Raw genomic sequence first — 17,325 nt, forward strand, 5'->3', positions numbered from 1 at the left:
TTAACTCAGAAAATTGTTATTGAATATGTCAATGCTGTTTTCATGAAATGCTTCTTCTAATTATGTGGTTATTAAATAAATAATTTTTTGAAAACACACAAAAAATATTTTGTTTATTATTTTTATTTGTGAGTGTATTATCGGCATATGTTTAAGTACATTTGAGGAAGTCAGAAGAGAGCTTCAGACTCCCCCAGAACTAGTTACTGATGGCTGTTAGTCACCATGTGGGTTCTGGGAATCAAACCAGGTCCTCTGTAAGAGCAGCCAGTGCTCTTAACCACTGAGCCATCTCTCCAGCCCAGCATCCCCAACTTTTAAAAAAAAAATTTTTGAGACAATGTCTCACTAAGTTGCTCCAGCTGGCCTTGAATTTTTAATCCTCTTGCCTGAGCCTCCAAAGTAGCTAGGATTACAAGCATGTGTCATCAGGCCTAGCCGATGTCTGGTGCTATTACAGATAGAGCTTATTTTTAGATTATGTTTTATTTAGGAATAATTTAGATTGCAGACAATGTTTCCATATATCCATTCCACCTGATACTATTGTCTTATAACCACATTAAATTTATCAAAACTAAGAAAACAACGTGATGTGTTCCTATTAATTTCCCATTTTATTATGTACCAGTTTTACTATTAATGTCCTTTTTTTCTCATTCTCACTTTCAAATCCAAAATACTATATCACATATAGTCACTATTTTCAGTTTCGGTCATTATGAAAATTGTACTTCTTAATTTGGGGCATAAACACTGTAGCCTGTTCCATCTGGTCTGTGACAGCTTCCCAATTTTTGCCTGATTTTTGTGACCTTGACTCATTTAATGAGTACTGGCAAGACATTTTGTGGAAATTCCCCAACACTGGCTTGTGTGAGATTTTCTTATGACTGGACTGAAGTTATGGGTTAAAGGAAAGACATTACAGATACATTGTTGATTGTCTTGTTGATAGCTGTCTTGTCACTGGTGATGTTCAGCTTGATCATTTATTATAGTTACACTGAGGTCTATCAAGTGTCTGTATTACTAAGTTCCTGTTATACTTTTCCCCAACCTCTGTCTACAGCCTTCACTCCACATTCAAGACATAGATTGATTAAGTTATACTTCCAAAAGGGTAGGGTAAATATGCATAATATTTGTTATTCTTCTACATACAAAGAGGATTGATCCTTTTTCCACAGCTTCACATATTTAATGATTTATATATTTATAGACATCAATATTGATTTCACATATTGGATAACCCAAACTATTTTCTTTTTTGTTCATTATGAAAATTGTGTTTATCTTGGGCACTGCAAAAAATCATTCTAAACTCTTCCCATATTTCCCTTCCTTACTCTATTTATTCAGTGGCCCTAGATCCTTTTATTAGTCAATGTTGTTTTGAAACAGAAGCATGAGCCAGGTTGTATTTCATTCAGAAGAATTGCTTTGCCTCTGTGCTTTCTCATGGACAGAGCTAGGAAATATCTGTGTGCACAAAGCATGTCTTGGAAGTCAGAATAATGGAACATCAGTAATGTTTAGTCCCTATTCCCAGAACTTCTGAAGATGGTGAGTTGGACCCCAACTCAAGGAAATGAGTCCTGAATGCAAGATTCATTTCTCTGAGTAAAAGCTGAACAGATGCAGCAGAAGAGTCAAAGGGATCCACCCTGAAGAAGGATTTAGTTTATCTTTGCTGTTTCTGTGAGCTAGGTACTCACAGGAAGAAACATGAGGAAAACCTGTAAGGTCTTGTTAACAGCCAGCAAAGAGAAAGTTCTTCCCAGATTCTCCTAATGAAAACCTGGACACCAACACTTTCATTTCAGCCAACAAAACCTACAACAGAAAAAATCATCAAGCCATTTGACATGCAGAAGTTTGAGCACTTAACTGTGTGAAATAGCTAACCTTGTGGAAATCGGCTACAATAGCAATAAAACTCAACATATTTACACATCTATTGTTATTTCCAAATCTGCCGTGTGCTGATGAACATGGGGTAAGTTTATGCTGATATCCCTGACTCTTTCAGTTCCCAGTACTCATTCTCTTCTTCTTCCTTTATTTTTTTTTTAATTTTATATGTACGAGTGTTTTGCCTGCGTGTCCGTGAGTGTGCCCATGTCATACAAAGCCCACGTTGGATCCTCTGGAACTGGAGTTACAGAGGTTGTTAGTTGCCATGTGTGTGCTAGAAATTGAAGCCAGGTCCTCTAGAAGAGCAGCCACTGAGCCATCTCTCCAGTCCTTCTTCCTTTTTTATATGCAACTTCCTTTTCTGACAGTGACAAACCTAGTTTCAATTATCTATCATTATTTACTTTGTTGGATCATCATAAAGTAGCTACAGCATTGTTAACCTTAATGTCAAGGAGAACACACTTACCAACTTGATGATCCCATTTTTGTGTACATCATCTTTAGCCTTACAAACTGCAAACCTATATCCTAACATTAATAAGTTATTCTTCTCCACAGCATATTATCATCACTGACATTAGTTTCGTCTTATGTTGTAATTACATTCATTTATCGCAGTCTGAATTCCATACTGAGATGCTTCATTTCATTGGTGCATTTTATAGACACATTTAATGTGTATAAAGACACATGTATCCAGAACACTAGTACTATACACTAAATGTCCCCTGTGTATCCCCATTATAGTTAATAACTACTCTCTTGCTTGATAACTACCTAGCAATCACTGACGTGTATAAAGACGCATGTATCCAGAACACTAGTGCTATACACTAAATGTCCCCTGTGTATCCCCATTATAGTTGATAACTACTCTCTTGCTTGATAACTACCTAGCAATCACTGATGTGACTTCAATCTCCATACTTATTTGTTTTCAAATGAGATATGAATGGAACCATATTTTATGTCTGTTTTGTTAGCAAAGTATGTATGTTTTGTCCAGGTTTTTGCTATCCACAAATAGCTTTATTTTCATTTTGTATATCCTCTTATATATAGATTATTATAACTTGTACACTCATTAGTTGAAAACTGCTGGTTTTGTAATTATTAATAAAATTATCCCAAACATTTGCATACAAAATTCTGAATCATCAATACAGTTCTTATATATTTGGATGAATACTTAAGGCTATTACTGATAACAGAGGTAATATATTTGTACATTTAATTGTATATTTATATTTAACAAAAACTACTAAGCTGTTTCATATTTCTTTCTCAGGAGCAATAAATGAGAGTTTCCATTACTATGGGTCTTTGATATTAACACTTTCAATGTTTTCAGATATTGGACATTTTGCAATAAGAATCATTATAATCAGTATTTAGTATTTAAATTCCTAGGTCATAAGATAAGCTCATGTTTCATATTTTGAGAAAAGGCCAAAATGATTTTTAAACTGCACTCTTTCACATTCACATTGTCAATGCAAGGTGGGGATTTAAACATCCCACATCATTGTCAGCACTTGTTTTTGTCTGATTTATTTATTTTTTTGTAGTTATTTCTTTATTATAAGCATCCCAGTAGTGGTTCCTGAAATACAATGCTGCTGCTTGATCCTCATCTCTACAGATTCACTTTGTTCAACTTGCAGATGAATTTGGATGAAGTACTTGCAGACTCAGTTTTTCTTGCTCAACCAGTCAGCTGGCTACATAAATTTGCTTTTTCAAAAACATAAAATGCATTTTCATTTCCAACACAAATTTTTGACTCAAGAAATATTTATCTTATTTTTCTATTTCTAAATTATAGAAGCAGTGGGTCAAACAGAGAAAAAAAGTCAAGGCACACTATCTAAGTTTGCATCATGGAAGAAATGTGAATATGGTTCAATTCTGTGACTGATGTTCTCTTTACTGGGACACTGAGGGATTCTCCAGAAACCTGCATGCTGTTTCATTGAAATCTGAGAAGAAAAAAATCTGGTAATGAAAATATGATGCCCATAACAAAACGGAGTATACCTGAAAGTCTTACACAATAGTCTCAACAGAAATATTTATCAAGACCAAGAAAAAGCAGGCATACTATTTTGCCTGGAATAAATAAAATTTCGATACACAGATTTTAAATTTTCCAATTATTTGGCACTGCAGAGGATTTTATATAGTAACATGGAGATTAGATATGGAGAAGGGTTATACAAACATTTTTGTAGTCTGGTTGGTTATACTTTTCTTCTTCACTAAGAGCAATTTCGAAAGGGCATGTGGGAAAGGAGCCAACAAAAAAGTCAGCCCTTCCTACCCTTGGTACTTTGGACTCTTTTCTGGTGCACAAACTTAGCCCCAAGCTCTCAGTTTCACTGACATTCTTAAGGTGGCAGTTTGAGCCTGCACCTCACAACACATTCCACGTCAAGACAGACAGGACCATTGACCAATCACAGAGGTGGATTTCCTCTCAACGGTTCATATTGATTGTTGTGTAGGAGAGTTCCGGTCAAGAAAGAAGGGGTGGAGCCAATTAAGGAGCGTTGAAAATCACCACCAGCCCAGCCTCCTCTCAGCCAGTTAAACCAGTTCTTCATTAAACCTTCAAGATGTCTCTCTCTAGTAAGTTGACTCTGGACAAACTGGATGTTAAGGGAAAGAGAGTCATCATGAGAGTAGACTTCAATGTGCCCATGAAGAACAACCAGATCACAAACAACCAGAGAATCAAGGCCGCCATTCCAAGCATCAGGCACTGCTTGGATAAGGGAGCCAAGTCAGTAGTTCTCATGAGTCATCTGGGACGACCCAATGGTGTCCCCATGCCAGACAAATACTCGTTACAGCCTGTTGCTACTGAGCTTAAATCCTTGCTGGGCAAAGATGTTTTGTTTCTGAAGGACTGTGTGGGATCTGAAGTGGAGAAAGCCTGTGCCAATCCAGCTAACGGTTCTGTCATCCTGCTGGAGAACCTGCGCTTTCACGTGGAAGAAGAAGGAAAGGGTCAGGATCCTTCAGGAAATAAGATTAAACCCGAGCCAGGTAGAATAAAAGCCTTCCAAGCATCACTCTCTAAGCTCGGGGATGTCTATGTCAATGATGCTTTTGGCACTGCACACAGGGCTCACAGTTCCACGGTGGGAGTGAATTTGCCCCAGAAGGCATCTGGGTTCCTCATGAAGAAGGAACTTGATTACTTTGCCAAAGCCTTAGAACACCCAGAAAGACCCTTTCTGGCTATCCTTGGTGGAGCCAAAGTGGCAGACAAGATCCAGCTCATCAAAAATATGCTGGACAAAGTCAATTTTATGATTATTGGCGGTGGGATGGCTTATACCTTCCTGAAGGAACTCAAGAACATGGAGATTGGCACTTCCTTGTTTGATGAAGAGGGAGCTAAGATTGTCAAAGAGATCATGGCCAAAGCAGAAAAGAACGGTGTAGAGATCACCTTTCCTGTCGACTTCATAACTGCCGACAAGTTTGATGAGAACGCACAAGTTGGACAAGCCACTATTGAATCTGGCATACCCTCTGGATGGATGGGTTTGGACTGTGGTCCTGAGAGCATTAAAAACAATGCTCAAATTGTGGCCCAGGCTAAACTGATTGTTTGGAATGGGCCTCTGGGGGTATTTGAATGGGATGCCTTTGCTAAGGGAACCAAAGCCCTCATGGATGAAGTTGTGAAAGCCACTTCCAAGGGCTGTGTCACCATTATAGGTGGTGGAGACACTGCTACTTGCTGTGCCAAATGGGACACTGAAGATAAGGTCAGCCATGTGAGCACTGGAGGGGGTGCCAGTCTGGAGCTTCTGGAAGGTAAAGTCCTTCCTGGGGTAGAAGCCCTCAGCAGCATGTAATGTTCCTGCTTCCTGTTTCCTGTCCACAGCACTTAATATAACTAGTGCTCTTACATCTCAACTTGACTTTGGTAAAATTCCACCCTGTATCAAGACCCAGGTAATAAGCACACAGTGAGCCATCAGGAATTTGTAACAGCAGCGTTTGTTATGCACTTCAAGATCTCATTAGAACTACCAACTGTGCTTCATAAGGAGGAAACATTCTTATGTCTCTATTAAAGAAGTGAGGTGCATGTGCTGTATCTGTTGTCTTTACTTTAGTCCAACATAGATGTTTTTCGGTCTGAATCAGCAACAACACAAAATATAATTATTGGGGAAGGATGTGGCAAAGGTTGACAAAGTTTAAACAGTAATAGTACCCAAATAAACAGGAAAATAACTGTTTATTCAACACTAATAGATATAATTTGAACTCTACCAAAAGAATGTTTTCTTAATAAGAAAAAAGTCCTTATTAAACCCATGTAATTGAAATAAAAGAAAACATTTTAAACTAAAAAAAGTGTTCATGCCCCTGTGTGTATATAAAATAAGACACTTAAGTCTCTGCTAATGAGATAGCTACAAATTAAATTCAGATTATGGATAAAGAATTATTTGCAGGGATGGAGAGATGACTTGACTTAGTGGTTAAGTGCACTGGTTTCTCCAGTAAAACCAGATGTAGTTTCCAGCACCCATATGGCAGCTCACAACTGCCTGTAACTCCAAATCCAGAGTATATGATGCCCTCTTCTGACCTCTGAGGGCAATGCATGCATGTGATGCACCTGCGTATATGCAAGCAAAACACTCATACACATGAACTAAAAATCTTTTTTATAAGAGTTATTTGAAAGCAGACAATATTTGGCAATAGATAATCATTGAATTTTGATGGTTTATGAAAATAAATATGTATATGTAAGTATTTCACTATTGAGTTTAATAGCTCTGTAACTTATTTTGGAACACAGAAAACTAAGGTAGACAAAATGAAACTACTTATTGGTCACTATTTTTCCAAGATCTGTGTGCAAAGAATGAAACAAGGCGAAAAATATGGAGTAACTTTTGTACCTGTTTCCCATGCCCATAAACTCAAATCAACTTTCCGTAAATGCAGTATTCTGAAGAGCAGAACTTCGAATGAGAATCTTAGCACACCAGAATTTCAGCATATTTCTAAGGATAGAGTTGATAATGCTAAGGAAGGCATAGTATTTAAGGTGAGAGAGAGAGAGAGAGAGAGAGAGAGAGAGAGAGAGAGAGAGACCAAAGTTTCAGTGGTTCAGAGCAAAAATGTAGGTTCTCCATCACATCAGATCATACAGGGCATCAACCTAATGAAACAAACTTGGTACTTTCAGTGGGGGGTTAAATCCATGTCTGAGGATGTCTGTCAGAAATTTTAAGGCCAGAATGGGATAACATAGGGAGACTGTCTCAAAAATAATTCATTTATACATTTATTAGTAATAAAATTATACTTAATACAACATGTATTTGACTGCTCCTTGACCCTCAGATACAGGTGGGAAAAACAGCTGTTGAAACTAATTGAGCTAAGCAAACGTTGGCTATCTCTGATGTTCTGCTGTATAAAAAGGTGGAGCTAAAATAAACCAGGGCTGAAGTCTCTACTGACAGTCCTCCCAAGTATCTTTTCTCTGTCTCTTGTTTTTTCTTTCAATCCTCACTCCCCCTTTCAGGTACTGTCCATCTTGGCCGGCTGGCACTGGCAAGTGGCACCCGGAACAGGAACCTGAAAAGTAGAGGAAAAAGTGAAGGACACCGATGGAAAAGTTAAGTGAGTGCACTCGGTACAATTGGGGAGCGGTGAGTATTTATCTTGGGAGAAGTTGGGCAAAGAAACAGTCGCTAAGAAAGGAATTTGTAGGGAATATTCTTGGTGCCTGAGGAGCAAAGGCTGAGACTAAAGAGAAGAATCCGATAAGTGGTGGCTGAGATAAAAGTGAAACCAAACCTTCCACTCCACCAGAGCCAGCTCCATTAGCCTTGCCACCCTTTTATGAGGACCCCCATCTGGGGCTAGAAGAGCAATCTCTTGACCCTGAGGATAAGTCTTCCCTAGGAGAGGAGACGGTTGAGTATGATCAGGAAAAGTGTCCACCTCTAATTGCTTTGCCTGATCACTGGGAAATTAAACAATTAAGGACAGAGTTAGACACTGTAAAGAAGGAACTGTTAAAGAAAGAGGAGGAAAGAATTAGGACCACCCCAACACCCCCTCCGAAGGCTGTTGCACCTCCCATGATTGCCATGGCTCAGGAGCCTTCGGCAGGAATCTGGTACCCACTTAGACCATGCAATCTCCATTACAACAGGCCATTGGGGCCACAGCAAAGAGAGGAGAGTCAGTGCATGGATTTCAAGTCTTCCCAGTTTCTGAGCAAGTTGATCAGCAGGGCAACAGGGTGCGGTCTCATGCACCTGTGCCTTTTCTTTGTCTGAGAAGTCTATCACTGGGAAATTGAGCAATTAAGGGCAGGGTTAGAGGCTGTGAAGGAAATGTTAAATAAAGAGAAAAGAACTAGGACCACCCCACACGCTCTATTATGGTAGGATTAGATCCTCCTCCTCCGAGGCCACCAAGGGTTGTTGCACCTCCCATGATTGCTGTGGCTCAGGAGCCTTTGGCAGGAATCTGGTACCCGCTTAGAACCATGCAATCTCCGTTACAACAGGCCATTGGGGCCGCGGTAGAGCGAGGAGAGTCAGTGCATGGATTTCAAGTCATCCCTGTTGCCCTGCTGATCAACTTGCATTTGAGAATGCTAATGGAGCCTGTCAAGCTGCTATTAGGCCTTTTAGGAAGAAAGGTGATTTATCAGACTATATAAGATTATGTTCTGATATTGGGCCATCTTACATCCAAGGAGTAGCCATGGCTGCAGCATTGCAGGGAAAGCCTATTCAGGAGATACTTTTTCAACAAACGAAAAGGTCAAAAGGATGGGTGGGTGAACCTGGGGGGAGCTGCTTCTGATGTGACCAGTTGGGACATCAAGTGAAACAGTGCCCTAATAAGCATAGAGGAGGTCAGAGAAATAAAGAGCCAGGCTTATGTCCCAGTTGTAAACAAGGGAAGCATTTGGCTAATGAGTACAAATCAAAAAAGGATGTTATTGGGAACTTGCTTCCACAGGGAAATGGGGAGCAGGGCCAGCCCCAGGCCCCGAAACAATGTTATGGGGTGCTCCAGACACTCGTCCCCCAGCAGGGAAATCCATTCAAGACCTCTTCAGGGCCACCCCAGGAAGCGCAGGACTGGACCTCAGTGCCTCCACTTACACAGTATTAACCCCTGACATGGGAATGCAAGCCATATCTACAGGAGTGTATGGGCTGTTGCCAAAAGGAATGGTGGGATTGGTATTAGGAAGAAGTAGTGTTACCATAAAGGGAATTCTGGTAGCTCCTGGAGTGATAGATTCAGACTATCAAGGTGACATCAAGATTATGACTCATTCCCCCCTAGGAATTGCTGTAATACAGTCAGGACAAAGATTGGCACAATTGCTCCTGCTCCCTCTGGTTCACAGTGGCAACAATAGTAAAATTCAGCATAGAGGGACAGGTGGTTTTGGTTCCTCTGATGTTTATTGGCTACAAGCTATCAGTCAACAACGCCCTGAGTTAGAGCTAACTATTAATGGGAAAAGATTTTAAGGACTTTTGGACACTGGGGTGGATGTATCTGTAATTTCAGAAGGACAATGGCCCTCAGCCTGGCCAAAGCATACCTCCATGACAAATTTGCAGGGCATAGGGCAAAGTTAGAGTCCATATCAAAGTAGTGATGAGCTACATTGGAAGGACCTGGAGGGACATAAAGGTTCTTTTACTCCCTACATTGTGAAGGGGTTGCCCATCAATCTTTGGGGGAGGGATGTGATGAGTAAGATGGGAGTCTATTTGTATAGTCCCAATGAGCAGGTTTTGCAGCAAATGTTTAATCAAGGAATGCTTCCGCAAGCCGGACTAGGAAGAAATGGGCAGGGAATTCAGGCACCGTTACAAATATGAAAAATTGAATATGAAAGGGCTAGAATATTTTTAACAGAGGCCATTCAACAACCTGCACCTCATGCTGATGCTATAACATGGAAATCTGAAAAGCCAGTATGGGTGGATCAATGGCCTCTTACCCAGGAAAAAATAAAAGCCGTTGAGCAGTTAGTGCAGGAACAGCTCAATAGCGGACATATCAAACTTTCTAATTCACCCTGGAATTCTATTTTTGTGGTTAAGAAAAGGTCAGGTAAGTGGAGATTGTTACAAGATTTGAGAGAAGTCAAGAAAACAATGGAACTGATGGGCGCATTACAGCCTGGTTTGCCTATTCCTTCTGCTGTTCCACAGGACACCTTTAAAATTATCTTGGACTTAAAAGATTGCTTTTACACGATTCCCTTGGCTCCTCAAGATTGTAGATTTGCATTTGGTGTACCTTCCATAAACTTTAAGGAGCCTATGAAAAGGTATGATTGGAAAGTTTTACCTCAAGGAATGGCCAATAGTCCTACCTTATGTCAAAAATTTGTAGATCAGGCTATAGCACAGATTAGGTATCTATATCCCGAAGTATATATTATTCACTATATGGACGATATACTTCTAGCTCACAAACTCGAGGGACTACTATTATCTGCCTATGGGGTCTTGCAGAAGGGACTGAAAAGTTATGGGTTAGTTATTGCCCCTGAGAAAGTACAAAAGGAAGCTCCATTAAGTTATCTAGGAAAACTGCTATATCCCAAAGAAATTAACCTCACTAGCAGGACAATTACTCCCGATGCTTTTCAAGCTTTACAATTAGTAGAAAATGCTATTGAAAAGCAACAAATTACCTATGTAAATTATAGTCGGCCCTGGATGGGTTGCATTTTTTTCTACCACTCACACCCTTACCTCTGTACTCTGGCAGGATGGCCCTCTTCTTTGGGTGCATCTACCAGTATCTCCAGTCAAAGTAATTAATCCTTATTATGAGGCCAAAGCAACAAATTACCTATGTAGATTATAGTCGGCCCTGGATGGGTTGCATTTTTTCTACAACTCACACCCCTACCTCTGTACTCTGGCAGGATGGCCATTTTCTTTGGGTGCATCTACCAGTATCTCCAGTCAAAGTGATTAATCCTTATTATGAGGCTGTAGCGGCCTTAGTCCAACAATTATGTACTGAATCGTGTCAGTACTTTGGAGCTGAGCCTGCTCAAATTATTGTTCCTTACACTAAGGTGCAATTGCTATGGTTTTTTCAAAATGTAGATTCATGGGCAATCGCATTTGCAAATTATATAGGTCAGATAGAGAATCATCATCCCAAGGATAAATTATTACAATTTGCTAATATGCATGAGTTGGTATTTCCAAAGATAGTTAAGGTTAATTACAATTGCTAATACGCATGAGTAGGTATTTCCAAAGATAGTTAAGGTTAGTCCCATCCCCCAGGCTATGTCGGTATTTACTGATGGTTCTTCTAATGGACAAGCAGCTTATGTGATTTATGGGCAAAGTTATTCTTTTCAAACTTCCCCTGCTTCACACAGGTAGTGGAACTTCGCGCTGTAGCTGCAGTGTTCCAGCTTCTGGCCTCAACACCCTTCAATCCCTATACAGATAATCATTACGTAGCTCAAGCTCTACAGGAAATTGAAACAGTGCCTTTTATTGAAATGAGGAATGTTCACGAGGAATGTTCAAATTTGTTTGCTGTTAAGACAAGTTCAAAATAGTATTAAATCTAGAAAATATCCTTGCTATGTACGACATCTCAGAGCACATAGTGGCCTTCCTGGGCCATTAGCTTTGGGGAATGCCTTGGCGGATAAAGCCACTCAGCTTATAGGATTGAGTCAGGTAGAGCAAGCTACAAATTCTCATGCCATTCATCACCAAAATAGCCAAAGTTTGAGAAAACAATTTCATATTACTAGGGAAGATGCAAGACAAATTGTGAGACAATGCTCATCTTGTCCTCAAACCCAAATTGTTCCTCATTATGGGGTTAATCCTAGAGGGCTGAAGCCTAACAATTGTGGCAAATGGACATTACTCATGTTGCAGATTTTGGCAGGCAAAGGTATGTACATGTTACCAAAGATACATTTTCTGGCTATATATGGCTACTGTGCAAACAGGGGAAGAAACAAAAAATGTTATAACTCATTGCTTGACTTGCTTTTCCATAGCTGGAATCCCTAACATTATAAAAACAGATAATGGCTCTGGCTACACCAGTCAGGGGTTCCAGCGTTTCTGTTCGCAATTGGGCATAGAGCATAGAACTGGGATACCGTATAACCCAAAAGGACAAGGTATAGTAGAAAGAGCTCATGGCTCTTTAAAAGCACAATTACAAAAAATAAAAAAGGGGAATTTATATCCCCAGACAACAAGTAATCTTTTAAATCATACTCTTATCATTTTAAATTTTTTGAGTTTGGATAAAAATGACCACTCTGCAGCAGATAGAATGTGGCACCCTCAGTCCCAGGATACCTACACCCAAGTCAGGTGGAAGGATCCTTTAACTGGACAATGGCATGGCCCCAACCCTGTATTGATATGGGGAAAAGGGCATGTTTGTGTTTTTCCACAGGACGCAGATGGAGCCAGGTGGCTGCTGGAAAGGCTGGTGAGGTTCACCAGATGAGTGCCAGAAAAAGAAGTGAAAAAGAATGATGAGGCGGCAAACGTGGCTGATGATGATGTTCCCGCAAGTGATCTTGGCTGAGTTATACTGGACTTATGTTCCTGATCCACAATATTGCACCCCGTGATATGGGAGGAAAAAGAGATAGTAGTGACTATGAGTGACTCTTGGTTAATTGCTCAGCCTGCTTCAAAACACCTGATGATGCAAGTGGCGACGAATTTTCATATTTGGGATCGGAAAGTGGGTTGCCTAATTGTTTTGTTAAAAATGATAATAAGTCCGGGTGTGTACAAGTAGATGACTGCATGCTTGTGGGATGAGGTGGATACTGTACCAATGTCAAAGTGTTATTGCCAAGAGATAATAGAGAAAAAAAAATTCTATGTAAGCATTTCCACCCTGTAAGCAGCAGCAGATAGATATCCTCTATCACTTCCATTGTGTATGGTTTAGTGGGACTTGGCATGCTTTTCCTCCTATGTCTTTGTTTTCATCTGGTAGCAGTAAAGTTATTTATGAAATCCTGTGGCAAGTCAAGGCTGCTGTGAGATTGCACTCCCTCCCCTAACAGAGGCTGGTAGTCAAAGATGGGTAAGATCTTCTGGGAGAAAGTCAACCTAAGACATGGCATAGCTGATGGAAGCTATGTGCTGATGACAGGTAAGGCTTTGCTCTAGCAGAAGCCAACCTAAGACAGGCACGGTCCTTCTGTCCTAGATATAGCATAATCTGGGGTCGGCATAGCTGATGGAAGCTACGTGCTGATGACAGGTAAGGCTTTGCTCTAGCAGAAGACAACCTAAGACAGGCATGGTCCTTCTGTCCTAGATATAGCATAATCTGGGGTTATAAAAAATAAAAAAGGGGGAGATGTTGGGAGCTAGTAATCCATTATGTACATTGAGCTGTTGCAGGCTTGCTTGTTTACTGAGTTTGTGTTTTGCACACCAGTACCTTCTCTGCCAAGTCAGGAGAATGTGTTTATATGATGGATTTCACAACAACTATTTGACTGCTTCTTGACCCTCAGACAGGTGGGAAAAACAGCTGTTGGAGCTAATTCAGTTAAGCAAATGGTGGCTATCTCTGATGTCCTACTGTACCGCTGCTACAGTCTCTACTGACAGTCCTGCCAAGTATCTTTTCTCTGCCGGTGGTGGCTATCTCTGATGTCCTACTGTATAAAAAGGGGGAGCAAAAATAAACCGCTGCTACAGTCTCTACTGACAGTCCTGCCAAGTATCTTTTCTCTGCCTCTTGTTTTTTCTTTCAATCCTCACTCCCCCTTTCAGGTACTGTCTGTCTTGGCTGGCTGGCACTGGCAAGAATAATCAAAGGCCAGATCTAGTTACTGCATGCTGTTTAAAGAGAATGCAGGAATCTGCTATACTTCAAAGCACAGTTATCTTCATCTACTCATCCCTCCCCTTTATACACACCCAGTACACAATGGTAGAAAGAGTAAGCCTCAATACAAATACTCAACCTCAGCAGCTGTTGGTCATTATAATTGTGACATAAAGCACATTATGTCAGAATTTCATGAACTCCCTTCCCTGGTAGTGGAAGAATTTCCTTGGCTAAGTTGATTTTATTCTGCAGGGGAGAACTTTGTCATTTCCCCTCAGGGACTCATTTGAACAATTATAAACTCATCCTTATTTCCTGACTTCCACGGAGGCTTCAGAAGTTGGAGACCATGACCACAGTGAGCCTCGGTGCTGATGTCCTAATCTCCTCCTTGTTTGCACAGTTGAATGAAGCCAGGCTTGTCTTGATCATACATCTCTAAGCCATATAGGGCACTGATTTCTCAGACTACTCAAGAACCAAGGTTTCCAGTATGTTTAATTCCATGTAAAAGAATACCGCCCTCTGAAATGTCTAATTTAGTTATGCATCTTAACCCTGTGACTTGACTTAATTGGCTCTTTGCTGGGCCCAATCTGCAATTCTTTACAAATGAGCAAGGTTTAGCTACCTGAATAAGTACATAGTGGGAATAAGCAAAACTATAATCTGAGTTTTCCAGTGGCTTCCTCATAGTTTTGGCTAAATAATCCTCCTGTGAAATCCTTTTAAAAATCATGAGTAAATCTCTTTCAATATTTGTAGTACTGGGGGCAGTTAGCTTGATAAATTCAAGAGAATAGATTTTCTGTAGCCTACTAGACTCCCTTATAAAGCTCCACCATCTATGTTTCTGAAAACAACTATTCAATTTTTCTCTACTGTGCTCATTTTAGGTTGTAATCTGCTAAAAAGGAAAAAATAGATAATGAAAATACACTGATATTTGCCTCTTTCTAAGCCCATGGTTTGTTGTTTCAGTCTCTTTATGAATAAGATCTGCTGACCAGTCCCTAAAGACACAGGAGAAAAAAGGATCCCACCTTTCAGCCTTCCACATTTCTGTACCTATGCTCTCCTACCTGATCCTTAAGGGAAAAACAGTTACTAATGCAATACACTATAGAGAGTGATTTCCACATTACTTAAACTAGAGCTTATCATGCAAAAACAACAGCCCCCTCCCCTCCCTTACCTCCACCCCCAAGGAGAAAGTTATCAAAGTTTTCTTGTCACATCCTGGGCGATGTTATAATCATCTAATAGATGTAGCTAAAGAATGGGCTTCTGGGGCTGGAGAGATGGCTCAGCGATTAAGAGCCCTACCTGCTCTTGTCAAAGACCTGGGTCTGAATCCCAGTACACACAAGACAGCTAACAGTCCAGTAGCTCCAGTTTCAGGGGATCTGAAGCCCTCTTCTGACCTCTGTAGGTACTGCACAATATGGGTGCACTAACATACATGCAGGCAATATATTCATACACGTAAAATAAAAATAAGAAGGGGCTTCTTACAATATGTAGGATTGGCTCTCACCCCCCCCCAAAAAAAGAAATCCAGCATAAAGGTAAGGTCTAGAAACCCTGATTTTAAAATGAACTTTGCTTACCATAAAAAGCAGTCAAGTGATAGTGACAGGAAACATAAGTCTGTAATCCTATCCTGGGAGATTCAGATAGGAGGATCAAGAGTTCAGTGTCCTCCTGAGGTATGCAACCTATTGAGGACAACCTCTTTCAAAAGACCAAAAACAAATCCAAACAAAAATAAGTAATATTTTTCCTTTCCCTTGTAACATCCCACATGGTTATGGGTAAGCAGATACTACTTGAGTTTGTGCAAGAACTCCGGGTAGGTGAACATAGTTCTTTTAATCATCTACGACAAACTTCCAACCCTAGACACAGGAAGATGATTTCATTTACTGACTTGTTGCACTCAAAGATCCTCCCACCTCCAACTGTCAAGTAACTGAGATTGCAGAGATGCACCTCCATGCTCAGCATCTGCGTTCTTTTTCATTAGTGTATCTAACATTTTAAATGTATGTATTAATATTTAAGATGGAAATTGTGGAGGTATAGTTCAGTTTTTGCTTTCAGATTCACTTATGACAAACACCATCTTTACGCAAGCATATTTAGACCAACGTATTCAACGCGGTTATTGATAAGGCTGAATTTGTCAATACAGTATTTGTTAGTTTTATTTTTGTGTTATTTCTCTTTTCATTTTTCACTCTTTTAATACCTATTGTGGTTTTTAATGAAACTTCTATTCACATTTTCTCTTTTACTGAAACATCAATTCTTACCTTTCTTTCTCTACAAGTAAGATTTTCTCGTTGGTTTCTGTCCTGGCCAGCTTCAGTCGTCAATTTGACACACTTGAGAAGAGGGTGTCTTAATTGTGAAATGGCCTCCATGACATTAGCCTGTGAGCCTGTCTGCAGGGTGTTTTCTTAATTGCTAGTTGATGCAACACTCTGTGGGTGTTGTCATCCCTGCCTGGGAGGGTGGGCCTGGGCTGTAGAAGTAACTGAGCCAGGCAGTGGGAGCCAGGCAGTAAGCAGAAGTCCATGTGCTTCAGCTCCTGCCTCCAGGTCCCTGCCGTGCTTAAGTTCCCACCTTTGCTTCCCTCAGTGATGAGGGAAGAGTAAGATGAAATAAACCCTTCCCTCCCCAGGTTGGTTTTGGTCAGAAATATACCATTACGTAGCCTCACTAGTAATACAACTCACACATTAAGTGTATTCAAATAACTATGTCAGATTCCCAAGGAGTTTTGTTAGTATTAGACCATTTTGTCCTTATAGCATAGATTCAAATCAATGCTTTGAGTTGTTCTTCTAGGCAATCAGACAGCTGGTGTGTGGGGTAGTAATGTGCTGAGACAAACAAAATGATCTTCCAGAGTGCATGGATCCCACATACAAATGTGACCAAAAAAGGATTCTGTCCACCTAGCATTTTAATAACATCACATAATCATGGTTCTCTTGTTGGATAAGTGTGAGAAACAGTAACATTGAACAAGTTTCACATAAACTTACGTTTACTGACACTAAAAATATATAAAATACTTACATATATACACCAGTTGCAAAGAACTGGTATGTAAACCCTGCCAATACCACATGAATTCTAGTATATATTTCTATAAAGACTAACAAACTTCTTACATGAATTCTTGTTCTATCCCAGACTCCAGCAACACATAGTTGATTATCAGAAATAGAGCGATTCTAATGCTGAAAATGGGACTGAGAATATAAAACACAACTAACAACAAGCTAACTAGGATCGATAGGCGGTAGATAGATGATAGATAGATCATAGATAGATAGATAGATAGATAGATAGATGGCTAACTAGGGGCGGTAGATAGATGATAGATAGATCATAGATAGATAGATAGATAGATGATAGATAGATAGATGATAGACAGATAAATAGATTGATTGATAGATAGATGATAGATAGATAGATTATATATTATATATAATATAT

General features: G+C 40.0%; 1 protein-coding gene across 1 annotated transcript; it reads left to right on the forward strand.

The window, feature by feature from the left end:
* The first annotated feature begins 4,528 nt into the window (after positions 1-4,528).
* LOC103727374 (phosphoglycerate kinase 2) lies at positions 4,529-5,789 on the forward strand. Its single transcript, XM_008825221.2, has one exon. It carries the CDS (start codon positions 4,536-4,538, stop codon positions 5,787-5,789), a length of 1,254 nt encoding a protein of 417 aa, XP_008823443.1. The 5' UTR covers positions 4,529-4,535.
* The last annotated feature ends 11,536 nt before the right edge of the window (positions 5,790-17,325 follow it).

This window comes from Nannospalax galili, unplaced genomic scaffold (genome assembly GCF_000622305.1).
Source record: "Nannospalax galili isolate Female #2095 unplaced genomic scaffold, S.galili_v1.0 scaffold329, whole genome shotgun sequence".
In the NCBI taxonomy this organism is placed as follows: domain Eukaryota; kingdom Metazoa; phylum Chordata; class Mammalia; order Rodentia; family Spalacidae; genus Nannospalax; species Nannospalax galili.